Source organism: Xiphias gladius, chromosome 23, assembly GCF_016859285.1.
Source record: "Xiphias gladius isolate SHS-SW01 ecotype Sanya breed wild chromosome 23, ASM1685928v1, whole genome shotgun sequence".
In the NCBI taxonomy this organism is placed as follows: domain Eukaryota; kingdom Metazoa; phylum Chordata; class Actinopteri; order Istiophoriformes; family Xiphiidae; genus Xiphias; species Xiphias gladius.
Genome location: NC_053422.1, coordinates 15,905,785 through 15,932,432, shown reverse-complemented (window position 1 = coordinate 15,932,432; position 26,648 = coordinate 15,905,785). Strand labels below are relative to the sequence as shown.

General features: G+C 43.1%; 8 protein-coding genes across 8 annotated transcripts; all 8 read left to right on the top strand.

Moving 5' to 3' along the window:
- Positions 1-293: 293 nt before the first annotated feature.
- LOC120785715 (protocadherin beta-15-like) lies at positions 294-2,849 on the top strand. Its single transcript, XM_040120590.1, has 2 exons — positions 294-2,723; positions 2,826-2,849. Exons 1-2 carry the CDS (start codon positions 294-296, stop codon positions 2,847-2,849), a joined length of 2,454 nt encoding a protein of 817 aa, XP_039976524.1.
- A 756-nt stretch (positions 2,850-3,605) lies between these two features.
- On the top strand, positions 3,606-6,005 carry LOC120785714 (protocadherin alpha-8-like). Its single transcript, XM_040120589.1, has one exon. The coding sequence runs from the start codon at positions 3,606-3,608 to the stop codon at positions 6,003-6,005; it is 2,400 nt and encodes a 799-aa protein (XP_039976523.1).
- A 764-nt stretch (positions 6,006-6,769) lies between these two features.
- LOC120785713 (protocadherin beta-15-like) lies at positions 6,770-9,223 on the top strand. Its single transcript, XM_040120588.1, has one exon. It carries the CDS (start codon positions 6,770-6,772, stop codon positions 9,221-9,223), a length of 2,454 nt encoding a protein of 817 aa, XP_039976522.1.
- Positions 9,224-9,569: 346 nt separating this feature from the next.
- LOC120785795 (protocadherin gamma-C3-like) lies at positions 9,570-11,118 on the top strand. Its single transcript, XM_040120731.1, has 2 exons — positions 9,570-10,943; positions 11,063-11,118. Exons 1-2 carry the CDS (start codon positions 9,570-9,572, stop codon positions 11,066-11,068), a joined length of 1,380 nt encoding a protein of 459 aa, XP_039976665.1. The 3' UTR covers positions 11,069-11,118.
- Positions 11,119-13,049: 1,931 nt separating this feature from the next.
- On the top strand, positions 13,050-15,425 carry LOC120785712 (protocadherin alpha-3-like). Its single transcript, XM_040120587.1, has one exon. The coding sequence runs from the start codon at positions 13,053-13,055 to the stop codon at positions 15,423-15,425; it is 2,373 nt and encodes a 790-aa protein (XP_039976521.1). The 5' UTR covers positions 13,050-13,052.
- A 930-nt stretch (positions 15,426-16,355) lies between these two features.
- LOC120785791 (protocadherin alpha-3-like) lies at positions 16,356-18,728 on the top strand. The gene has a single exon (XM_040120727.1). The coding sequence runs from the start codon at positions 16,356-16,358 to the stop codon at positions 18,726-18,728; it is 2,373 nt and encodes a 790-aa protein (XP_039976661.1).
- A 1,177-nt stretch (positions 18,729-19,905) lies between these two features.
- LOC120785711 (protocadherin alpha-8-like) lies at positions 19,906-22,293 on the top strand. Its single transcript, XM_040120586.1, has one exon. The coding sequence runs from the start codon at positions 19,909-19,911 to the stop codon at positions 22,291-22,293; it is 2,385 nt and encodes a 794-aa protein (XP_039976520.1). The 5' UTR covers positions 19,906-19,908.
- A 1,194-nt stretch (positions 22,294-23,487) lies between these two features.
- Positions 23,488-25,920, top strand: LOC120785710 (protocadherin alpha-8-like). Its single transcript, XM_040120585.1, has one exon. The coding sequence runs from the start codon at positions 23,488-23,490 to the stop codon at positions 25,918-25,920; it is 2,433 nt and encodes an 810-aa protein (XP_039976519.1).
- The last annotated feature ends 728 nt before the right edge of the window (positions 25,921-26,648 follow it).

The window sequence follows — 26,648 nt, the reverse complement described above, 5'->3', positions numbered from 1 at the left end:
CACCAAATTTTCTGTTCTCACGCCAGTTTGAACATTAAAAAGTGAAAAAAATCACTTCTCAGTACTAACCTCTGGGTGTCACTATTAAATCGAGAAACCATAAACGACTTTATCCCTCCCCTCACGAACCTTTTGTTTGCCATCTCAGTAGAGCAAAGAAAGCACTCGAATCAAGCACACCAGCCAATAAATAACGTCTGCGTTCTGTAAATATTCGACACTCACCGGACTTACACAAATAATTGTTTGTCGCGTTGGCAGGCTCTTGCGTGCATACGTGTTGTTATATAACGATGGGGACGGATACAAAAACCCGAACGAGGATATGCTCCTGTTTTGCTTTTTATGTGGTTCTCGTGCTTTTCCTCGGAAAACGGGCTTTTGCTCAGATCAGGTACTCTGTTCCGGAGGAGGTTAAAGACGGAACGGTTGTTGGAAACGTTGCGAAGGATCTCGGCCTGGACATCACTTCTTTGATTGAGCGACGGTTCCGTGTTGTGTCTGGAAATAAAGACGCTATTTTTGAAGTAAACCAGAATAACGGGGCATTGTACGTGCATAACCATATTGACAGAGAAGAGCTCTGTCATGGCAGCGGTGCCTGCCTAATGGAGCTGAAAATCCTTATTGAAAACCCCTTGGAAATGCACCATGTAGTTGTAGAAATAACTGATGTAAATGATCACTCCCCCAGTTTCCCTGAGGATGAACAGACGTTTGAAATAGCAGAACAGACGTTGCCGGGAAGGCGATTTCAGCTGCACACTGCTCGTGACCCTGATGCTGGAATGAACTCTATTCGTACATACACGTTAACGTCAAACGATCACTTTGAAGTAAATATCCGTCAAAGCGATGCGGATAAAATACCATTTTTAGTGCTTAAGAAGTCGTTAGACAGAGAAAGCAAGAACAAACACACGCTAATGGTTACAGCAGTTGATGGAGGTAAACCCCCAAGATCAGGAACACTAAATGTTTCTATTGTAGTTCTAGATATTAATGACAATCGTCCGATATTTAGTCAGGAGATTTACCAACTTGAAATACAAGAAAACGTTCCACTCGGCACTTCAATATTTAGAATGAATGCGACTGATTCCGATGAAGGCACCAATGGAGAAATTGAATACAGCCTTGGAAAAACCTTAAGGCGTAAAGTCTATGACATTTTCGAATTGGACAAATTAACTGGCGAGATCAGAGTGAAAGGAATAGTGGACTATGAAGAAAACGACATATACGAACTGGACGTTGAGGCATCTGATAAAGGGCAACCTCCATTGACAGGTGAGTGTAGGGTCATTATAAAAATAATAGATGTCAACGACAATCCACCGGAAATAGAAGTCACATCACTGTCAAATACAGTGTCTGAAGACTCAAAGCCTGGTACAGTTATTTCCCTACTTAGTGTGACGGATAAAGACTCAGATGTTAATGGAAAAATTATTTCACATATAACAAATGACGTACCTTTTGAATTAAAACCCTCCTATAGGGAAAACATATATTCAGTTGTCACAAATGGATTTTTGGATCGAGAGAAGGTGTCACATTATGAAATAACAATAAAAGCCACCGACTGTGGTGAACCCCCCTTGTCCACTTTGAAAACTCTTACCATTCAGATATCAGATGTAAATGACAACAGTCCACAATTCCCCCAAAACCCATTACAGTTTTACCTGTCAGAAAATAACGTTGCTGGGAAGTCGATACTCTCTGTAAGCGCAACGGACAGTGATCTGAATGACAATGCAGCTGTTTCCTATCATATTATGAGAGAAGGGAATCAAAATGACATTATGTCTTTCCTGAATGTGAATCCGGATAACGGACACATCACCGCGCTAAAAAGTTTTGACTTTGAGACGCTGAAAACTTTCCACTTCCACGTGGTCGCGTCAGACTCGGGAACTCCGTCACTCAGCAGCAACGTCACAGTGCACGTGTTCATTCTGGATCAGAACGACAACGCTCCAGTCATCCTGTATCCAGTCAGCTCGAACGGTTCTGCTGAAGGTGTGGAGGAGATTCCCCGCAACGTGAACGCAGGACACTTGGTGACTAAAGTCAGAGCCTACGACGCCGATATAGGATATAACGGCTGGTTACTGTTTTCACTGCAGGAAGTTACCGACCACAGTCTCTTTGGTCTGGACCGCTACACGGGACAGATCAGGACACTTCGCTCATTCACAGAGACAGACGAGGCTGAGCATAGACTGGTCATACTGGTGAAAGACAATGGGAACGTTTCACTCTCAGCAACGGCTACTGTGATGGTCAAACTTGTGGAGCCCAAAGAGGCTTTTGCAGCTTCTGATGTTAAAAGTTCGGCAAAAGCAGATGAGGAGAATAATGTGACTTTTTACTTGATGATAACTTTGGGCTCAGTTTCGGCTCTTTTTCTCATCAGCATCATTGTGCTGATTGCGATGCAGTGCTCCAAACCCACAGACTGTACTTCCAAATATCTGCAAGAGACGAATTATGACGGGACTCTGTGTCACAGCATCCAGTACAGATCTGGAGACAAACGGTACATGTTAGTTGGACCCAGGATGAGTATAGGATCTACTATAGTCCCAGGAAGCCATGCCAATACTCTAGTGCTTCCTGACAGGAGAGGAGCATCTGGAGAGGTAAGAGCTTTAAGAACAAATTTTTACTCAATGTGGTTACGTTTCATGTGTCTAAAGCAATTTCCACTGAGGACAGTACCAAATGTAACTCATACCAAACCAAAACATATAATATTTCTCGTTACGTGTGCCGCATTGTGCACAAACTTGAATTGTATTGTGTCATTCATCATACAGAGTGGTCGTTACATAGAGGTGTAACACTGCAAGTAACCGTGCTCAACATAACCGAGTGATTATAGTCTGTTTGGAATGATATGTGGGCAGTACATTTGCGATAGCTGGGTCTTATAACTTTCCAACTTCTAACCAACAATCTATTAAAAGGTTTGAAGATATTTCTGTGTTTCTGTTTAACTGAGCAGTATGCACTGACTTCATTGTTTTTAACACTGAACTACATTTGTAATCAGAGGAAAAGGCCAAGCTACTACTAGTGAATGCTGTCCATGGTGCTGAAAGACATGAACATGTCAAACAGAAACGAAATGTTAAAGAAACATATTGAATAGCATTACTTCCATGATCCCTAAGTCTGCATTAGAAGTAAACAGCTTCAGTGAATAAGCCTCTATAAAGGTGCATCATAACCTTCTGTTTGAATTGTTAGAGGGAAGAAGAGAGAGATTATGAAAGGACATTCTGTTGGAATTGGTATGTTTTAAAGCTGTTTCTTTTCTGGGGACATTTTTTGAAAAATAAAAGTACATATAGTCATGTTTAACCTCGGCAATTACCTCTGGGTGTCACTATTATACTGGGAAACCAGGAACGACTTTGTCCCTCCCCTTTCAAGGCTTTTGTTTCCTCCTGAATAGAGCAAATAAGGCAACTGAACCAAGCGCACCGACCGAAGGACGCTCTACGTTTTGCAAATATGCGATATTCAGCGGATTAGAGATAAATAGTTGTTTGTCACATTAACAGGCTCTTGTGTTTATAGTGTTGTTGGAGAGGATGGGGACAGGTAGAAAATGTCAAACGAGGGATTTCTCCTGGTTCTCTTTTTATTTGGCTCTACTGCTTTTCGGAATACAAGCGTATGCTCAGATCAGGTACTCTATTCCAGAGGAGATGAAAGAAGGAACCGTTGTCGGAAATGTTGCCAAGGATCTTGGTCTGGACATCACCTCGTTAATTGACCGAGGGTTCCGTGTTGTGGCTGGAACTGAGGACGCCTTTTTTGAGGTAAACCAGGACAATGGAGCTCTATATGTCCACAAGAATATCGACAGAGAGGAGCTCTGTCAACGAAGTGGTGCCTGCTTAATAGAGCTAAAAATTCTTGTCGAAAACCCCTTGGAAATGCACTATGTAGTTGTAGAAATTACTGATGTAAATGATCACTCCCCCAGTTTTCCTGAAAAACAGCAGACGTTTGAAATAGCAGAACATACGTTGCCGGGAAGGCGATTTCAGCTGCACACTGCTCGTGACCCTGATGCTGGAATGAACTCTATTCGTACATACACGTTAACGTCAAACGATCACTTTGAAATAGATATCAGTCAAAGCGATGAAGATAAAATACCATTCTTAGTGCTGAAAAAGTCGTTAGACAGAGAACAAAAGAACAAACACACGCTACTGGTTACAGCGGTTGATGGAGGTAAACCCCCAAGATCAGGAACACTAAATGTTTCCATTGTAGTTCTTGATATTAACGACAACCGTCCCACATTTATTCGGGATATTTACCAAATTACCGTACAGGAAAATGTTCCGGTTGGCACTTTAATATTTCTGATGAATGCGACGGATCCAGATGAAGGCACCAACGGGGTTATTGAATACAGCCTTGGAAAAACCTTAAGGCGTAAAGTCTATGACATTTTTGAATTGGACAAATCAACTGGCGAGATCAGAGTGAAAGGAATAGTGGACTATGAAGAAAACGACAATTATAAACTAGACGTTGAGGCATCTGATAAAGGGCAACCTCCATTAACAGGTGAGTGTAGGGTCATTATAAAGATTAAAGACGTCAATGATAACCCACCGGAAATAGAAGTCACATCACTGTCAAATACAGTGTCTGAAGACTCAAAGCCTGGTACAGTTATTTCCCTACTTAGTGTGACGGATAAAGACTCCGGTGTTAATGGAAAAATTATTTCACATATAACAAATGACGTACCTTTTGAATTAAAACCCTCCTATAGGGAAAACATATATTCAGTTGTCACAAATGGATTTTTGGATCGAGAGAAGGTGTCACATTATGAAATAACAATAAAAGCCACCGACTGTGGTGAACCCCCCTTGTCCGCTTTGAAAACTCTTACCATTCAGATATCAGATGTAAATGACAACAGTCCACAATTCCCCCAAAACCCATTACAGTTTTACCTGTCAGAAAATAACGTTGCTGGGAAGTCGATACTCTCTGTAAGCGCAACGGACAGTGATCTGAATGACAATGCAGCTGTTTCCTATCATATTATGAGAGAAGGGAATCAAAATGACATTATGTCTTTCCTGAATGTAAATCCGGAAAACGGACACATCACCGCGCTAAAAAGTTTTGACTTTGAGACGCTGAAAACTTTCCACTTCCACGTGGTCGCGTCAGACTCGGGAACTCCGTCACTCAGCAGCAACGTCACAGTGCACGTGTTCATTCTGGATCAGAACGACAACGCTCCAGTCATCCTGTATCCAGTCAGCTCGAACGGTTCTGCTGAAGGTGTGGAGGAGATTCCCCGCAACGTGAACGCAGGACACTTGGTGACTAAAGTCAGAGCCTACGACGCCGATATAGGATATAACGGCTGGTTACTGTTTTCACTGCAGGAAGTTACCGACCACAGTCTCTTTGGTCTGGACCGCTACACGGGACAGATCAGGACACTTCGCTCATTCACAGAGACAGACGAGGCTGAGCATAGACTGGTCATACTGGTGAAAGACAATGGGAACGTTTCACTCTCAGCAACGGCTACTGTGATGGTCAAACTTGTGGAGCCCAAAGAGGCTTTTGCAGCTTCTGACGTTAAAAGTTCGGCAAAAGCAGATGAGGAGAATAATGTGACTTTTTACCTGATGATAACTTTGGGCTCAGTTTCGGCTCTTTTTCTCATCAGCATCATTGTGCTGATTGCGATGCAGTGCTCCAAACCCACAGACTGTACTTCTAAATATCTGCAAGAGACGAATTATGACGGGACACTGTGTCACAGCATCCAGTACAGATCTGGAGACAAACGGTACATGTTAGTTGGACCCAGGATGAGTATAGGATCTACTATAGTCCCAGGAAGCCATGCCAATACTCTAGTGCTTCCTGACAGGAGAGGAGCATCTGGAGAGGTAAGACTTTATGAACAAATTTTTAGTCAATATGGTTATGTTTCGTGATTCTAAAGCAATTTGCACTGAGGACGGTAGCAAATGTAACTCACGCCAAACCAAAAGATATAATATTTCTCCTTACTTTTGCCACATCGTGCACAATTTCTGTGGATACACGGCACATGTTAGTTGGAACCCAGAATGAATATAGGATTTACTATAGTCCCAGGAAGCCCAGCGTTTTGGCTCATTCAACATGGATTTAACAGAAGTGTCAGTTTTTATTTATGGAAAGCAGCTCTCTCTGTTGGCTTTATGGTGTGAGCTTAAGGCTCAGGGAATGTTTTTATGTATTGTTTTTGCTGAAACGTTGCATTTCACCATTTCACGTTCACATATAAAATGAACAATATAGTGATTCATTATTTTTAACGCGTGGGGCTAAATTATTGAATGACTTGTTATCCTGTGCGGTGACCATAGAATCGCCTATCGCCTCTCCATGTATTTACTTATTTTTTTTTTTTTTGTAAAATTATAATGTCGGTATTGAGACAAATCCCTTTTTTGTGACAGAATCGCATGGTGGCACTACACAACAAGAAATAAGAATCACCCAGTTCACTATACGTAGGTCTATGAGACTGCCTCTGAAGCATTCAAGAGGGCAGACCATTATCGTTCGACTGTCATTTTATTTGAACGATTTTCTCGTCCATACAAACCGAGCGCATTGTCAGACTTGGATATTTCGTTTCATCTGTTAATAGATATGTAAATAGCATTTCGACCACTCGGTATTTGCTGGATTTATCCGTTGACATCGGACAATGGAACAAAGCGGACAGGACTCCTGGCGACAAGGAAGAAAATGGGTTGCCTTCGTGTTGGTTTCGACTTTGATTTTAGGGAAGGCTTTGGGACAGATACGGTATTCTATATCAGAAGAGATCAAAGAGGGAACTGCTGTTGGGAATATAGCAAAGGATCTGGGAATTGACCCAAATATATTAAAAGCGAGGGGGTTTCGCATTGTTTCTGGCTCAACTGAACCACTATTCCAGGTAAACCAAAATGATGGGATTTTATACGTAAATCGTAATATTGACCGAGAAGAAATATGCCAGCGGACTAGTGCATGTCTGATAAACCTTAAAAGCGTGCTCGAGAACCCACTGGAGATCCATTACGTTGCAGTGGAGGTGTTAGACGTAAATGACCATTCGCCCTCTTTCCCAGAGAACAACAAAACGCTAGAGATTTCAGAGTCCACGTTACCGGGAACAAGATTTCAGCTGCATGCTGCCCTCGATCCCGATGGTGGTGTGAATTCCGTCCAACAGTATAGACTAAGTCAAAATAATCATTTTCGGTTAGAAGTGAAAGATCGCGGGAAAGATGGCAAAGTACCTATTCTACAGTTACAAAGTCCATTAGATAGAGAGGCAACTAGAAATCATAAACTATTGCTTACAGCCTTGGATGGGGGTAAACCCCCGAAATCAGGGACCATGCAGATATTAATAGATGTTTTAGACGTGAATGACAATGCACCGGTGTTCAGAAAAGATGTCTATTCTGCGGAGATAAATGAGAATTCACCAGTTGGCACGACAGTCATGCAAGTAAACGCCACAGATTTAGACGAAGGTTTAAATGGAGAAGTGAGTTATTCCTTCGGTAATGTAAATACCAAGGTGCGCGAACTGTTTGATGTCGACCCGAGCACTGGTGCAATAACTGTCAAAGGACAACTAGACTACGAAGTGGATGACGGTTATGAGATAGATATCCAAGCATCTGACAGCGGTGCAGTTCCTTTTAGAACGGACAAAAGCGTTACGGTAAATATTAAAGACGTGAATGACAACGCACCTGTAATTGACGTAACGTCACTGTCTAACACAATCTCAGAGGATTGTAGGCCAGGAACCACGGTAGCACTTCTCAGTATTACCGATCTGGATTCTGGAGTGAACGGAAAAGTTGTCAGCTCTGTTAAAGGCGATGTGCCTTTCGCGCTAACGCCCTCAATACAGGACAACATGTACGCTGTTGTGACAAAGTCACAGCTTGACAGGGAAAAGAAATCGATGTATGACGTGACGGTAATCGCGAAAGATGCAGGTGAACCAGCTTTAACGTCTGAAAGGACATTTAGAGTTGTTGTATCCGACGTAAACGACAACAGTCCAGAGTTTTCCATGAGCCAATATCATTTTTATGTCAGTGAGAATAACCCAGCGGGGGGGTCGATATTTTCTTTAATCGCGTCTGATCGAGACGAAGGAAGTAATGCTCTTATATCCTATCATATTATCAGAGATGGCAGCGAAGATAATAAAGTGACATCATTTCTAAATATTAACTCTCAAAACGGAGACATTATGGCGCTAAAAAGTTTTGACTTTGAGACGCTGAAGACTTTCCACTTCCACGTGGTCGCGTCAGACTCGGGAACTCCGTCACTCAGCAGCAACGTCACAGTGCACGTGTTCATTCTGGATCAGAACGACAACGCTCCAGTCATCCTGTATCCAGTCAGCTCGAACGGTTCTGCTGAAGGTGTGGAGGAGATTCCCCGCAACGTGAACGCAGGACACTTGGTGACTAAAGTCAGAGCCTACGACGCTGATATAGGATATAACGGCTGGTTACTGTTTTCACTGCAGGAAGTTACCGACCACAGTCTCTTTGGTCTGGACCGCTACACGGGACAGATCAGGACACTTCGCTCATTCACAGAGACAGACGAGGCTGAGCATAGACTGGTCATACTGGTGAAAGACAATGGGAACGTTTCACTCTCAGCAACGGCTACTGTGATGGTCAAACTTGTGGAGCCCAAAGAGGCTTTTGCAGCTTCTGACGTTAAAAGTTCGGCAAAAGCAGATGAGGAGAATAATGTGACTTTTTACCTGATGATAACTTTGGGCTCAGTTTCGGCTCTTTTTCTCATCAGCATCATCGTGCTGATTGCGATGCAGTGCTCCAAACCCACAGACTGTACTTCTAAATATCTGCAAGAGACGAATTATGACGGGACTCTGTGTCACAGCATCCAGTACAGATCTGGAGACAAACGGTACATGTTAGTTGGACCCAGGATGAGTATAGGATCTACTATAGTCCCAGGAAGCCACGCCAATACACTGGTGCTTCCTGACAGGAGGAGAACATCTGGGGAGGTGAGTAAATATTTATATTTGCTGCCTATGCTATTTCAAATATCACTTTTGTGTTTACCTACCTCAGTTGTAGTGCTGAAATCGGATATAAATTGAACCGACATGGGGAACCTTCTCACTCGAAATACTTCAACGTATGGAAGTTAGTATTGGTGAGTTTAAGGTGATAGAATGCATTATCACACACATTCACACGGTGGCAGTACCTTATCATTATAAGGACTAGTAGCGTCTCGGGATACACGAGTCCGCCCCTACTACGTTCAGCCTTGTTAGACAACATTTAGCTGACAGACTCGGAATAAGCGCACGGTGACTGTTTTTGTATTTTGTAAAATACATTCCAAGGAGAAGTGATTATATTTCTTGCAGTGATGGAGACAAAAATTTAGAGAAGTGGACAATTATGGATGCGGTTCGGTTCTTACTTTTACCTCAAAATATGAAACAAAGAGGACGGGATTCATGGCGACCACGATCACCACTGCTCGCAGGCTTGGTTTTGATTTTATTTTTCAGAGGAGGCTCGGCACAACTGAAATACTCTATATCCGAAGAACTCAAAGAGGGGAGTTTTGTTGGGAATATAGCTAAAGATTTGGGAATAGACCTGAATGTAATGAAGCAGAGGGGATTTCGTATTATGGCTGGCTCGGGTGAACCTCTTTTTAAGGTAAATGAGAATGACGGTGTCCTTTATGCGAACCATAAGATAGATCGAGAAGAAGTATGTACGGAGAGCACTGTGTGTTTAATTAACCTTAAGACTGTGCTCGAAAACCCCCTAGAAGTACATTATGTCACCGTGGAGATAACAGATTTAAACGACCACTCTCCCACATTTCCAGAGAAAACTAAAAGGCTCGAAATCTCTGAGTCTGCGCTGCCAGGGGCACGATACCAGCTGCAAAATGCCCACGATCCGGATGGTAGCACGAACTCTGTCCAACAGTATAAAATCAGCCAGAATGACCATTTTCGTTTAGAGATTAAAGATCGAGGAAGAGATGGTAAGACTCCAATTTTGCAATTACAGAGGCAGCTAGACAGAGAGGCTAAAAGTAGCCATACACTGGTGTTGACTGCTATAGATGGCGGAACCCCCCCCAAAACAGGCACAGTTGAAATATACATAGATGTTCTAGATGTCAATGACAACATGCCAGTCTTCACCAAGGACACATATTCGGCAGTGCTACAAGAGAACGCCCCAGCTGGCACAACAGTCATCCAAGTTAACGCAACCGATTTGGACGACGGCAGCAATGGAGAAGTGGTTTATTCATTTGGCAGTGATGTAAAGGGGAAAATTCGCGAGCTGTTTGATATCGACTCTGTTACTGGGGAGATCGTTGTGAAAGGTCGTGTAGACTTCGAGGAACAAGACAGCTATGATATTGATGTGCAGGCCTCTGATAAGGGAATCATTCCATTCAGAACAGATAAAAGTGTCATCATTAAAATTGGAGATACAAACGATAACCCTCCTGAGATAGAGGTGGCATCACTGTCAAGTGCGGTTTCAGAGGACTCTAGACCAGGAACAACCGTAGCGCTTATCAGCATTACCGATTTAGATTCTGGCATGAATGGCAAAATAATCAGCTATGTCGCCGAAGACAGCCCCTTTACATTAACTCCATCAATACAAGATAACATGTTTGCTGTCGTCACTAAATCACTTCTGGACAGGGAACAACAATCAAGATATGATATTACAATAATCGCTAAAGACGCAGGTGAACCAGCCCTAACATCCGAAAAGACTATAAGCCTGTTCGTGTCAGATGTGAATGACAACAGTCCGGAGTTTTCAGTGAGCCCATATACTTTCTACATCACCGAAAATAATCGCCCAGGAGCCTCTGTGTTTTCTGTAAGGGCCTCTGATCGTGATGAGGAAGATAATGCGATTATTTCATATCATATTCTCAGGAATGACGGTTATGAAAATAAAGTGACGTCATTTCTAAGCATCAACTCTGAAAACGGAGACATTACGGCGCTAAAAAGTTTTGACTTTGAGACGCTGAAAACTTTCCACTTCCACGTGGTCGCGTCAGACTCGGGAACTCCGTCACTCAGCAGCAACGTCACAGTGCACGTGTTCATTCTGGATCAGAACGACAACGCTCCAGTCATCCTGTATCCAGTCAGCTCGAACGGTTCTGCTGAAGGTGTGGAGGAGATTCCCCGCAACGTGAACGCAGGACACTTGGTGACTAAAGTCAGAGCCTACGACGCTGATATAGGATATAACGGCTGGTTACTGTTTTCACTGCAGGAAGTTACCGACCACAGTCTCTTTGGTCTGGACCGCTACACGGGACAGATCAGGACACTTCGCTCATTCACAGAGACAGACGAGGCTGAGCATAGACTGGTCATACTGGTGAAAGACAATGGGAACGTTTCACTCTCAGCAACGGCTACTGTGATGGTCAAACTTGTGGAGCCCAAAGAGGCTTTTGCAGCTTCTGACGTTAAAAGTTCGGCAAAAGCAGATGAGGAGAATAATGTGACTTTTTACCTGATGATAACTTTGGGCTCAGTTTCGGCTCTTTTTCTCATCAGCATCATTGTGCTGATTGCGATGCAGTGCTCCAAACCCACAGACTGTACTTCTAAATATCTGCAAGAGACGAATTATGACGGGACTCTGTGTCACAGCATCCAGTACAGATCTGGAGACAAACGGTACATGTTAGTTGGACCCAGGATGAGTATAGGATCTACTATAGTCCCAGGAAGCCATGCCAATACTCTAGTGCTTCCTGACAGGAGAGGAGCATCTGAAGAGGTAAGAGCAATAGTTTGACTCTCTCTCCTGTAGGTTTTACTAGACTCGGTTTTTGATGTCAATTTTCATTTAATTACATGTTCTCAAGTTTGAAGCTTGTGCGTCTGTCACTAATTTAATATGTTGTCTGGTTTGTATTTACGGGATCGAATTAATTAATGTCGATGGTTCTGAAGCAAGCAATTCTGGCTTGCTTTTTGGAAAACACGCTTATAAGATAAATGGGAATAGATTGCTTTCATACAATTATCAAACTCCTCCTCTTCAGGTGACATAAAACGTACCTTTTGGTAAAGCCAACTAGTTTCTGCTGTTTCGTTAAAATGCTGACATTAAACTGATACAATTTGGGCAACGAGGTATAGTTTGTGTGTCAGTGGGGTACCAGTGAACTTTACTACCAATTTCAATATCAAGAAGATGCGGATGCAAAACTGCGTAGTAATACACATTCAATTAAGGAGAGCAGCTGTGCCTCGACTAGTTGCATCACAGCTTCTGATGTCTGGAGCCCACTGGATGACGGGTCGATTTCTCTTCATTTAACTTCCTGCTAGATTGAATAAAATGTGTGCAAAAAACACCTATTTTTACAAATGCAATCTTATCCGTCTTTTTGTGGCGTACGCCTGAAAATGCGCTGGAGGTTTAGCTGAGCGTATGCTCTCGCTGCCCAAGGTGCTGAAACAGTCTGAGGCAAGTCCCTCTCCCTCTTTGTGTCTCTCATGCTTTCTTTTCCGACAAAAACCCAACACTCTCATCTAAAGCACGGTGATATAGGCAATATAAGGATAAGTAAGAGCTAATCTGAGTTATCCGTCGCTATCATTTCCAATACAGTGCTGCAGTGTGATTCTCGATCACTTGGTGTCGGTATAATGACAAATAATGCTTCCACATATTTTCGTCAGAGCCGCTAGACCCGTCCCCTTCCTCCCAAACCATCACTGACAGAGCCTTTGCCGTGCTAACGGCCTGAACACACGGTTTAGTCTAAAATAAATCCCACGCACTGTTGGAGAATGGTTGAATTACGAGAGCGAATGTGACGGAGGTATTTCACGTTAGTATGGGAGTATAGCTCTTTGAAAGCCATTCTGCTTTTAAATGTTTCATCTTCGCATCATGGGACAAAGAGGACGGCAGACGTGGAGAGAGCGGACACAGTGGGTTGCCTACGTGATGGTTTTGGTAACGTTTTGGAGCAGAGCTTCAGCACAAGTCCGATATTCTATCGCTGAGCAAGTGAAAGAGGGAACCGTCGTTGGGAATATTGCCAAGGATTTAGGTCTCGATAAGAGCGCGCTGAGAGAGAGGGGGTACCGTATTGTCTACAGCTCGACGGAGCCTCCCTTTCGAGTGAATCAGGACAACGGTGTCTTGTACGTGACCCGAAAAATTGACAGGGAGGAAGTGTGCGACCGAAGCAAGGTTTGTGTAATCGACTTAAAAACCGTGTTAGAAGACCCACTGGAGGTCCACTATGTAGCGGTGGAGATTCTGGATGTAAACGACCACGCACCAAGTTTCCCGGAAAGTGAAAAGATTTTAGAGATTTCTGAATCTGCACTACCGGGAGCCAGATTTCAGTTACAAGCGGCGCGTGATGCTGATAGTGGTTCACTATCCGTACAGCAGTATGGGTTGAGTCAAAATGAACATTTTCGTTTGGAGGTGAAAGACCGTGGCGAGAACCGTAAAACGCCCAGTTTAGTTCTTCAAAAGCCACTTGACAGAGAATCCGTCAAGACGCATATGTTACTTCTGACCGCCACCGACGGAGGTAAACCTCCAAGGTCCGGTAACATGACAGTAATTGTTGATGTCTCTGATGTTAATGATAACCCCCCAGTTTTCACCCAGGATTCATATCTTGTAGAGTTAAAGGAAAATTCCCCTTTCGGCACGACTGTTATTCATGTGAATGCGACGGATATGGATGAAGGTTCAAATGGTGAAGTTGTATATTCATTTGGCAATGACGTGGAGGCACGGGTACGTGCACGTTTTGATTTAAATCCAGTGACCGGAGTCATTACTGTAGCAGGGGCCATAGATTTTGAAGAGAGGGGCAGATATGAAATTGATATCCAGGCATCAGACAAAGGTGCAGCTACACTAACAACAGACAAAACCGTCATTATACATATTGTCGACGTAAACGACAACGCACCAGAGATTGAGGTGACATCTTTTTCACGTGCGCTCCCGGAAGATTCAAAACCAGGAACCACGGTGGCGTTGATCAGTGTTAAAGACTCGGATTCTGGTCTCAATGGAAAAGTGATGTGTCACATAAGCCAAGGTCTTCCTTTTCTGCTCACTCCATCTTTACAAAATAACATGTATTCTTTAGTAACCAAATTGCTTTTGGATCGAGAGCAGCAATCCCAATATAATGTAGCAATTGTCGCAAAAGACGCAGGCGAGCCATCCTTATCGTCTGATAAAACTATAGAAATTGTTGTGTCAGATGTGAATGATAACAGCCCAGAGTTTTCAAAGAACCCCTATACATTCTATATAACTGAGAACAACAACCCAGGAGCGTCTATATTATCAGTGACAGCCCGTGATGCTGACGAGGGAAGTAATGCTCTTATTTCATATCACATTCCGAGGGACAGCAGTGGAGCAAGTGTTGGTCTATTTCTAAGCATCAACTCTGAAAACGGAGACATTTCGGCGTTAAAAAGTTTTGACTTTGAGACGCTGAAAACTTTCCACTTCCACGTGGTCGCGTCAGACTCGGGAACTCCGTCACTCAGCAGCAACGTCACAGTGCACGTGTTCATTCTGGATCAGAACGACAACGCTCCAGTCATCAGGTATCCAGTCAGCTCGAACGGTTCTGCTGAAGGTGTGGAGGAGATTCCCCGCAACGTGAACGCAGGACACTTGGTGACTAAAGTCAGAGCCTACGACGCCGATATAGGATATAACGGCTGGTTACTGTTTTCACTGCAGGAAGTTACCGACCACAGTCTCTTTGGTCTGGACCGCTACACGGGACAGATCAGGACACTTCGCTCATTCACAGAGACAGACGAGGCTGAGCATAGACTGGTCATACTGGTGAAAGACAATGGGAACGTTTCACTCTCAGCAACGGCTACTGTGATGGTCAAACTTGTGGAGCCCAAAGAGGCTTTTGCAGCTTCTGACGTTAAAAGTTCGGCAAAAGCAGATGAGGAGAATAATGTGACTTTTTACCTGATGATAACTTTGGGCTCAGTTTCGGCTCTTTTTCTCATCAGCATCATTGTGCTGATTGCGATGCAGTGCTCCAAACCCACAGACTGTACTTCTAAATATCTGCAAGAGACGAATTATGACGGGACACTGTGTCACAGCATCCAGTACAGATCTGGAGACAAACGGTACATGTTAGTTGGACCCAGGATGAGTATAGGATCTACTATAGTCCCAGGAAGCCATGCCAATACACTGGTGCTTCCTGACAGGAGAGGAGCATCTGGAGAGGTAAGATTATTTTGACAGTAGCTGATTATAACATATGTTCTCTGGACGATGAAGAGTAAAGCATGTTTTGAGTAGAAATGTAAATTCATTAGAAATTTCTATTCTATTTTACTGACTGAAGCGGTCTACTTTCACTGTCCTTGGTGCTGTTTTTCCCCACAAGAATGTACGAGTGTTTCTATGGACGTCTAAGTACTGTGCTTTTCATAAACAACCCCTAAGTTTTAGATTTATATATTGAATGCTTTGACCTAAATATTCCCGACACATTTAACACATTCAGTTTTCTATCATCATTCTGCAGGTATACATTTTACAAACTCCAGATCGTTCGATTTGTACATTAAATCGGCTTCTTGTCTTTTGGTCGTGGTGCTCGCAATGGGATTTTTGTACTCATATATTTTGAATGGCGGTTATATTATTAGTAGGTCTACAATGTATTGCCTGCAGTGATCCTCCGCGCTTAATGTTGGAGTGATCAGCTCCAACGGCTTGATTGATTATGCCTGAAATAAGAAACAGAGAGACCAGGGTTGCAACGAGTGCCAAATCCTTTCTCTCCGGTCAAACGGTCAAAAGCAGATCCGTTTCGATCTGATGACATCAATGTGATATCGCCTCTTTACATTTTAAGAGTATCTTTAAATTGTTGAAAGGCTAAGGCAACCTGTGTAATTAACAATGTCAACGCTTGGTGTCAGTGTAGTTCACGAATCTGTGCATTTGGTAGCACTTTACGTCACGAGCTTTATTTGAACCAAGCCCTTGCATTCGTCTGAAACAGCAGACTTGAGCGTAACATCACGATTGCCATCAACGAGTGTGTTCTATTGCAGCAGTTTTGTAAAAACCTACCTCGAGCATCGGTCAGGACCATGACGCACTAAGTCCCTGTACTAATACTACGTATTCTAATGGACTAGTCTTTATCATATTTAAGTGATGGAACAAAGAGGAGGATGCAAAGCATGGAGGGAACGACACTGCTGGTTTGCCTTCATGGTTGTTCTGGATGTTTTATGGTGCGGAGCTTTTGCACAGATCAGATATTCGATATCCGAGGAGGTTGAAGATGGAACCGTCGTCGGGAATATAGCTAAGGATTTGGGACTAGAGAAGAGTGCACTCAAGGACAGAGGATATCGCATTGTAACAGGCTCAACCGAACCCCTGTTTCTGGTGAATCAAAATGATGGTATCCTGTACGTGAAAAGAAGAATAGACAGGGAGGAGGTGTGCGAACGGACCATTCCGTGTTTGATCCAACTGAAAACCGTGCTAGAAAACCCGCTGGAGATTCACTATGTGGCCGTGGAAATACTCGATATAAACGATCACTCGCCTGTTTTTCCAGAGAAAGAGAAAAGGCTTGAGATTTCCGAGTCGGCTCTGGCGGGAGCAAGATTTCAGCTACAAGCTGCGCTCGACCCCGATGTAGGCCAGTTCTCCATTCAGCAATATAAACTCAGCCATAGCGAGTGTTTTAGAGTAGAAGTCAAGGATAGAGGCGTTGACCGCAAAGTACCGTTTTTAGTTCTGCAGAGGCAGTTGGATAGAGAAACAGCTGGGAAACATAAGCTACGTCTAACAGCCATTGATGGAGGAAAACCGGCGAAGTCTGGCGATATAGAAATCATTGTGGATGTGCTTGATGTTAATGACAACTCGCCCGTGTTCACTAAAGAACTGTATTCTGCCACACTCAAAGAAAACGTTCCCCTTGGCACTGTAGTCATTCAGGTAAATGCAACTGACTTGGACCAGGGTGCAAACGCCGAAATAATATATTCTTTTGGTAACGAAGTTGATTTAAAATTAATGGATCTTTTTAGCATAGACCCAAACACTGGTGAAATTCAAGTGACAGGTCCGATAGATTTCGAGAAAAGTAAAAGTTATGAAATTGACATTCAGGCGTCCGATAAAGGACACGCTCCTCTAACAACTGACAAAAGTGTTATGATAACCGTTATCGATGTTAATGATAATGCTCCTGAGATAGAAGTGACATCCTTTTCTAGCTCTGTCAAGGAGGATTCAAAAATAGGAACCACAGTGGCCCTCATTAGTGTCAACGATCTAGACTCTGGAATCAACGGTAAAACCATCTGCACAATCAAGGAAGACGTTCCTTTTACATTATCTCCATCATTACAAGAAAACATGTACGCTGTTGTCACCAGGTCGCAGTTGGACAGGGAAATGATTTCTCAATATGATGTCACAATTGTTGCGAAAGACACAGGTGAACCTATGTTTCTAACTGAAAAGACTATAAGCGTCATTATATCAGATGTGAATGACAACAGTCCGGCGTTTTCATCAAGCCCCTATACATTTTATATCACTGAGAATAACAGCCCCGGAGCGGTGGTATTTTCAGTAAAAGCCTCTGATCGTGATGGAAGTGATAATGCTCTCATTTCATATCATATATTGAGATACGTAAGCGCAGATAAATTGTCCTCGTTTGTAACCATCAACTCTGAAAACGGAGACATTTCGGCGCTAAAAAGTTTTGACTTTGAGACGCTGAAAACTTTCCACTTCCACGTGGTCGCGTCAGACTCGGGAACTCCGTCACTCAGCAGCAACGTCACAGTGCACGTGTTCATTCTGGATCAGAACGACAACGCTCCAGTCATCCTGTATCCAGTCAGCTCGAACGGTTCTGCTGAAGGTGTGGAGGAGATTCCCCGCAACGTGAACGCAGGACACTTGGTGACTAAAGTCAGAGCCTACGACGCTGATATAGGATATAACGGCTGGTTACTGTTTTCACTGCAGGAAGTTACCGACCACAGTCTCTTTGGTCTGGACCGCTACACGGGACAGATCAGGACACTTCGCTCATTCACAGAGACAGACGAGGCTGAGCATAGACTGGTCATACTGGTGAAAGACAATGGGAACGTTTCACTCTCAGCAACGGCTACTGTGATGGTCAAACTTGTGGAGCCCAAAGAGGCTTTTGCAGCTTCTGACGTTAAAAGTTCGGCAAAAGCAGATGAGGAGAATAATGTGACTTTTTACCTGATGATAACTTTGGGCTCAGTTTCGGCTCTTTTTCTCATCAGCATCATTGTGCTGATTGCGATGCAGTGCTCCAAACCCACAGACTGTACTTCTAAATATCTGCAAGAGACGAATTATGACGGGACACTGTGTCACAGCATCCAGTACAGATCTGGAGACAAACGGTACATGTTAGTTGGACCCAGGATGAGTATAGGATCTACTATAGTCCCAGGAAGCCATGCCAATACACTGGTGCTTCCTGACAGGAGAGGAGCATCTGGAGAGGTAAGAGCTTGAAAAATGTGATATATAGCATGTTAATTTGCATTTTGCTTTGTTATTGCTTTGTGATTAGTAGTATATTTTCTTTTTTATCCTCTTTCTAAAGCCCTTCGTTCAAAGAACAGTACCAAACAGCTCAACAAAATCTCGACCATATTACACTTCTGAATACAAGTTTAATGCTTATTATTTGGACCTTTACCCGTCAGTCTGACCTCATTTAGAGATACAGTGTTCAGCGAACATTGTCCATAGGAAGCGATGTATACAAGTCAGTGTAGTAAAAGGCTGAGTTCCTTTACTTTGCTGTGTCGAAAAGATTCAAACTGCTCCTCTGCTTACTCCTTGCTTCACTTAGCACTTGTTTTTAACACTTTCAAGCCTATGTAAGCTGATGAACCCCAAACATTTAAAATAGAGAAAAATACTTTATCAAGGAAGGATGAGTGTAGGATCTACTATAGTCCCTGGAAGCCATGCGAATACTCTAGTGCTTCTTGACAAGAGGAGAACATCTGGAGAGGTAAGATTATTCTCACGGTGGACGATTATGACATGTATGTTTTGTGAGCGTTTATTTTAGGGTAGGGACCGGTTTGATTAAAAGTAATAATTGTATAGACATATTTTGAGACTGGAAATTAAAAAAAGTCGAGTAATTACGGTAATTAAGGCCAACTGAAGTACAACTGGTTACTTTCACTTTCCTTCGTGTTGATTTCTTTCAGATTTTTTTTCTACTAACATTTATATGCACGTCAAAGCGTCCAGTGCTTTTCGGAAACAGCCCCTAAATTCAGGCAATTTCAATGATTCAATGATTGTTTATTTGAATCTCAAGACGATATTAAAGGAGCTAGGGTGCACAGGGTAAAATGGTTGTGGACACATGTCCGCAGACTGTTGGGGTCTTTGAATTCCTCTCAGTTTCTTGCAATGAGAAGTGAGATCGCATGGTGTCAGCGCACGAAAAGATAAGCGCTTCAGAAATTCTACTGGAACCGCCCTCATTGATGATATTACTAGTTCAGCAGCAGCTGCAGCAGCGTTGTGTATTAAGTGGCGGTTTGCCATTGTGGGGTTTCCCACATCTCATATAGACTGAAAAGGGGAAACGTTTTCCGCACGGAGATGTTTTTTCCGATGCAGTCACTCTTCTCTTGAAGGATTATCATTACCATTTCCGTTGATGATCATGGAACAAAGAAAACGCGAGGCACGAAGGGCGACACGATGGTGGGTCTGTTTCGTGACTGCCGTGCTTTTGTGGAGTCTCGCCTCGGCGCAGATAAGATATTCCATATCTGAGGAGGTCAAGGAAGGCACCGTGGTTGGGAATGTCGCTAAAGATCTGGGGTTAGATAAAAGCGCGCTGAAAGACAGGAAGTATCGGACTGTTTCTAGTGCAACGGATCCGCTATTCCGTGTAAATCAGAACGATGGCGTCCTGTATGTGAGCCGAAAGATTGATAGAGAGGAAGTATGCGAGGGGAGCAGCACATGTTTGATAAATCTGAAAACCGTGCTAGAAAACCCACTGGAGGTCCATTATATTGCAGTGGAAATTTTGGATGTAAATGACCATTCCCCCAGCTTTCCTGAGACGGAGAAAACGTTAGAAGTTTCTGAGTCTGTGTTAAGTGGAACAAGCTTTCAGCTACAAGCGGCACGGGATCCAGACAGTGGTCCTTTTTCCATTCAGCAGTATAAGCTTAGCCCAAACGACCACTTCCGTTTGGAAGTTAAGGATAAAGGAGACGATGGTAAAATACCTATACTGGTTGTTCAAAAATCTTTAGACAGGGAATCAGCAGCAAGTCACTCGTTAGTGCTCACCGCTCTGGATGGAGGGAAACCTCCGAAATCTGGTAACATGGATATTCTGGTTAATGTTTTGGATGTAAACGATAACGCTCCTGTTTTCTCTAAAGATGTTTATTCTGTGATGCTCGATGAAAATGCTCCAGTGGGTACAACGGTTGTACAAGTGAACGCAACCGATTCAGATGAAGGACCAAACGGAGAGGTCGTTTATTCATTCAGCAACAGCGTAAATCGTAGGTTATTCAGACTATTTGATATAAATCCATCAACAGGTGAAATAACTGTTAAAGGATTAATAGACTATGAGACCAAGGACAAATATGAAATTGAAATTCAAGCATCAGATAAAGGTTTCGCTCCCCTAACTACAGAAAAAAGCGTTATTATTAAGATAGTGGACGTGAATGACAACGCACCTGAGATCGAAGTTACCTCATTTTCCAACTCCATCCCTGAAGACTCCAGACCTGGAACTACAGTTGCCCTTATCAGTGTAAATGACTTGGACTCTGGTCTTAATGGGAAAGTTATTTGCTCCATAGGTGAGGATGTTCCCTTTGCTTTATCACCATCCTTACAGGACAAAATGTATTCATTAGTGACCAAATCCCCTCTGGACAGAGAGAAACAGTCACAATATATTATAACAGTAGTTGCAAAAGATGCCGGTCAACCTCCTTTATCCTCTGAAAAGACAATAAATGTCGTGGTGTCAGATGTGAATGACAACAGTCCAGAGTTTTCTCTGAGCCCCTATACTTTCTATGTCCCTGAAGCTAATAAGCCAGGTGCCTCTGTGTTCTCTGTTAAAGCTTTTGATGCAGATGAGAATGACAATGCGCAAATTTCTTATCATATATTCAGACAAGGGAGCGAAGACAATAAAGTTACTTCATTTCTAAGCATCAACTCTGAAAACGGAGACATTACGGCGCTAAAAAGTTTTGACTTTGAGACGCTGAAAACTTTCCACTTCCACGTGGTCGCGTCCGACTCGGGAACTCCGTCACTCAGCAGCAACGTCACAGTGCACGTGTTCATTCTGGATCAGAACGACAACGCTCCAGTCATCCTGTATCCAGTCAGCTCGAACGGTTCTGCTGAAGGTGTGGAGGAGATTCCCCGCAACGTGAACGCAGGACACTTGGTGACTAAAGTCAGAGCCTACGACGCCGATATAGGATATAACGGCTGGTTACTGTTTTCACTGCAGGAAGTTACCGACCACAGTCTCTTTGGTCTGGACCGCTACACGGGACAGATCAGGACACTTCGCTCATTCACAGAGACAGACGAGGCTGAGCATAGACTGGTCATACTGGTGAAAGACAATGGGAACGTTTCACTCTCAGCAACGGCTACTGTGATGGTCAAACTTGTGGAGCCCAAAGAGGCTTTTGCAGCTTCTGACGTTAAAAGTTCGGCAAAAGCAGATGAGGAGAATAATGTGACTTTTTACCTGATGATAACTTTGGGCTCAGTTTCGGCTCTTTTTCTCATCAGCATCATGGTGCTGATTGCGATGCAGTGCTCCAAACCCACAGACTGTACTTCTAAATATCTGCAAGAGACGAATTATGACGGGACACTGTGTCACAGCATCCAGTACAGATCTGGAGACAAACGGTACATGTTAGTTGGACCCAGGATGAGTATAGGATCTACTATAGTCCCAGGAAGCCATGCCAATACACTGGTGCTTCCTGACAGGAGAGGAGCATCTGGAGAGGTAAGATTATTTAAATGGAAACTATGAGGTGACTCGCTGTATTGTTTGTTTGCTAAACATATCACCAATGCCTCCCTGTATAACGTTTTGCATAGCTTGGCATTGGATTTGTTGGCTTCCCTGGTTTTTTTCCGGCAATTATGACTTTATGTGCTTTTAGGACTTATCCGTGGCTAGACTAGGAGAGGGTGATTTAGGTTGACTTGAAATAGTTAAACACCACTGTATTTATTAATTTTTGTAGTCTCCTACTTTGTGAATATCGTCATTAACTCTTTCAGAACAATTCTGACTTCATACAGGTGTTCGACCTTCTGCACTTCCTCTGGGGCTACGATGAACAATGCTTGTAGCTCTTTTTTTCTGCTACGGTATTTTGTCGTTGTTTTGCGTTGATTTCGTATCTTGTCTGACTGTAACGTCTTAAACATTTTCATCAAATTTTACACTACCATGATCCTTTAACATTGCGGAAGAGCAAAAGATTGTTACGTGCGTATCGTCAATACTTAACTTAGCCATGATCACTACATGATGAAAGGGCAAGCTGTGCCATCCTGGACGAGTACAGGGTGTCAGTGTAAGGAGCCTGCTCAAGCCGATTCAGCACCACTGAACCTGAAAAAACGTGGAAATGCCTTAATCGAAATGATGTACTGAGATGCAACACGTTATGGTCGCTGTCCTTGGTGCTGTAAGTGTTTGATTTCCTTTTCTGATACTAATATCGTTATCACAGTGTCTTTATTCACACGATAATAATCCCAGGAAGTAAACAATGTTCACTCTTTATGTGTAAGATCTTCGAAAGATATTGTGTGTGTTGTGTCATCTTTGAAGGAGGTTTTGTGAACCCCTTGTTGACGTGCTTTGCTCGGAGGTTCGCAATGGCTAAAAATCAATCTAACATTGACCTAATGCGCTGTACATCCTTCTGATTTCTGCAGTGAGAAATAACGACTCATGGTGTCGCTGTATTGTAAAAAGCCAGCGTTACACGAGCTTGTCGTCATTGCTATTTGGTTCCACCTCTTGACAACCCTGTCACTTCGATATCGAAAGGATCGTTTCTTTGCTTGTTCTATGCAAATGGTCGCTTTGCCATAATTTCTTCTGATGTAGGAAGATAGTGGGTATGTGTATCTATGGAAGCGCTGGATTCTGTCTTTAAAACCTGGTTATTGTTGCTGTGATGGATTACTGATGACATCGGGTTTAACCATGGAACAAAGAAGAGGCGAGCCGGGAAGGGCGCGGGGGTATCTGGCCGGCTGCGTGGTTGCTGTGCTGTTGTGGAGTCTGGCCTCCGCGCAACTAAGATATTCAGTCTCCGAGGAGGTTAACGAAGGGACTGTGGTTGGGAATATAGTAAAAGATCTGGGATTAGATAAAGGCACGCTGACAGACAGGAAGTATCGGATCGTTTCCAGTGGCGCGGATCCTCTTTTCCACGTAAATCAGAACGATGGCGTCCTGTATGTGAGCCGAAAGATTGACAGAGAGGAGGTGTGCGCACAGAGCAGTACGTGTTTAATAAACCTAAAAACCGTGCTAGAAAACCCACTTGAAGTCCACTATGTGGGGGTGGAGGTGCTGGATATAAACGACCATTCTCCCAGTTTCCCGGAGAAAGAGATAATGGTGGAGATTTCAGAATCTGTTTTACCCGGAGTGCGTGTTCAGCTAAAACCTTCAAGGGATCCAGACAGCGCTCATTTCTCCGTGCAACAATATAAACTTAGTAACAACGATCACTTCCGTTTGGAGGTTAAGGATAAAGGGGACGATGGCAAAATACCTATACTGGTTGTTCAAAAATCTTTAGACAGGGAATCAGCAGCAAGTCACTCGTTAGTGTTGACCGCTCTGGATGGAGGGAAACCTCCGAAATCTGGTAACATGGATATTCTAGTTAATGTTTTGGATGTAAATGATAACACACCCGTTTTTACTAAAGATGTTTATTCTGTGATGCTCGATGAAAATGCTCCAGTGGGTACAACGGTTGTACAAGTGAATGCAACCGATCCAGATGAAGGACCAAACGGAGAGGTCGTTTACTCGTTTACAAACAGTATCAATCAAAGGTTATTAAAACTATTTGATATCAATCCATCAACAGGCGAGATAATTGTGAAAGGATTAATAGACTATGAGCACAAGGACAAATATGAAATTGAAATTCAAGCATCAGATAAAGGTCTCGCTCCACTGGTTACAGAAAAAAGCGTTATTATCAAGATAGTGGACGTGAATGACAACGCACCTGAGATCGAAGTTACCTCATTTTCCAACTCCATCCCTGAAGACTCCAGACCTGGAACTACAGTTGCCCTTATCAGTGTAAATGACTTGGACTCTGGTCTTAATGGGAAAGTTATTTGCTCCATAGGTGAGGATGTTCCCTTTGCTTTATCACCATCCTTACAGGACAAAATGTATTCATTAGTGACCAAATCCCCTCTGGACAGAGAGAAACAGTCACAATACATTATAACAGTAGTTGCAAAAGATGCCGGTCAACCTCCTTTATCCTCTGAAAAGACAATAAATGTCGTGGTGTCAGATGTGAATGACAACAGTCCAGAGTTTTCTCTGAGCCCCTATACTTTCTATGTCCCTGAAGCTAATAAGCCAGGTGCCTCTGTGTTCTCTGTTAAAGCTTTTGATGCAGATGAGAATGACAATGCGATGATTTCATATCATATATTCAGACAAGGGAGCGAAGACAATAAAGTTACTTCATTTCTAAGCATCAACTCTGAAAATGGAGACATTACGGCGCTAAAAAGTTTTGACTTTGAGACGCTGAAAACTTTCCACTTCCACGTGGTCGCGTCAGACTCGGGAACTCCGTCACTCAGCAGCAACGTCACAGTGCACGTGTTCATTCTGGATCAGAACGACAACGCTCCAGTCATCCTGTATCCAGTCAGCTCGAACGGTTCTGCTGAAGGTGTGGAGGAGATTCCCCGCAACGTGAACGCAGGACACTTGGTGACTAAAGTCAGAGCCTACGACGCCGATATAGGATATAACGGCTGGTTACTGTTTTCACTGCAGGAAGTTACCGACCACAGTCTCTTTGGTCTGGACCGCTACACGGGACAGATCAGGACACTTCGCTCATTCACAGAGACAGACGAGGCTGAGCATAGACTGGTCATACTGGTGAAAGACAATGGGAACGTTTCTCTCTCAGCAACGGCTACTGTGATGGTCAAACTTGTGGAGCCCAAAGAGGCTTTTGCAGCTTCTGACGTTAAAAGTTCGGCAAAAGCAGATGAGGAGAGTAATGTGACTTTTTACCTGATGATAACTTTGGGCTCAGTTTCGGCTCTTTTTCTCATCAGCATCATTGTGCTGATTGCGATGCAGTGCTCCAAACCCACTGACTGTACTTCTAAATATCTGCAAGAGACGAATTATGACGGGACTCTGTGTCACAGCATCCAGTACAGATCTGGAGACAAACGGTACATGTTAGTTGGACCCAGGATGAGTATAGGATCGACTATAGTCCCAGGAAGCCATGCCAATACTCTGGTGCTTCCTGACAGGAGGAGAACATCTGAAGAGGTAAGGGAAATTCAAACAAGATTATTTGTTTCAAAAATTACTTGCAGGTATTCAGCAATATATGTTTCAGGGTAACCTACGTGTTTTTGTTAACATATGAGGAAAACTTTAATATTCAACAATATTTGCAAAATTCCACCTCAAATGCTTTTTTCTCAATTACGGTTAAAATTGACGTATCCGGAAAGTTCTTACTGTCCATGTTTTAAATCCCTTTCCTACCCTTTGTTGAAAGTACATCTTTAAGAAACTGAGAAGTTTTGGCAAATAATAAAAATACTTGGTTGAGATTAGGGGAAACATTGTGGTTCTGGACTGACACCAACTCTTATAAGTGAATGTAAACTCATATTTTACATTAGTTGCATATGAAAGAAATTTATGAGATGGGGCTAAGTTTCGTGAGAAACTGGGGTGTGTTTGCTGAGTCTTTGACGTGCTGGTTTTTCTTACTACAAGCATACATTGCTTTGCGACTTTATGGGGCTGTGGTATGGCTTTGCAAAATATGGCATTAAATGCATTGGCTGTACTTTTGTTTTACATTGCCGGTGTGATCCTTTCTCATTTCAACGACACAATTTCTTTTATAGAAACAGAGGTTAACCTTTGCCTGGTTAAAAATTAACAGTGAGTGAGCATTAATATGGTAATTCTAGTTAACCAGTGTTGTCACTAGTTTTAAAGGACTTATCACCATTCTCATTTCTCTTATATACAGTTTTGACTTTGCGCACTCGTTGCTGTTTTCCACGTCTTACAGACCATGATGTGATTAATCCTTCATCGCCTCTGTGTTGCAA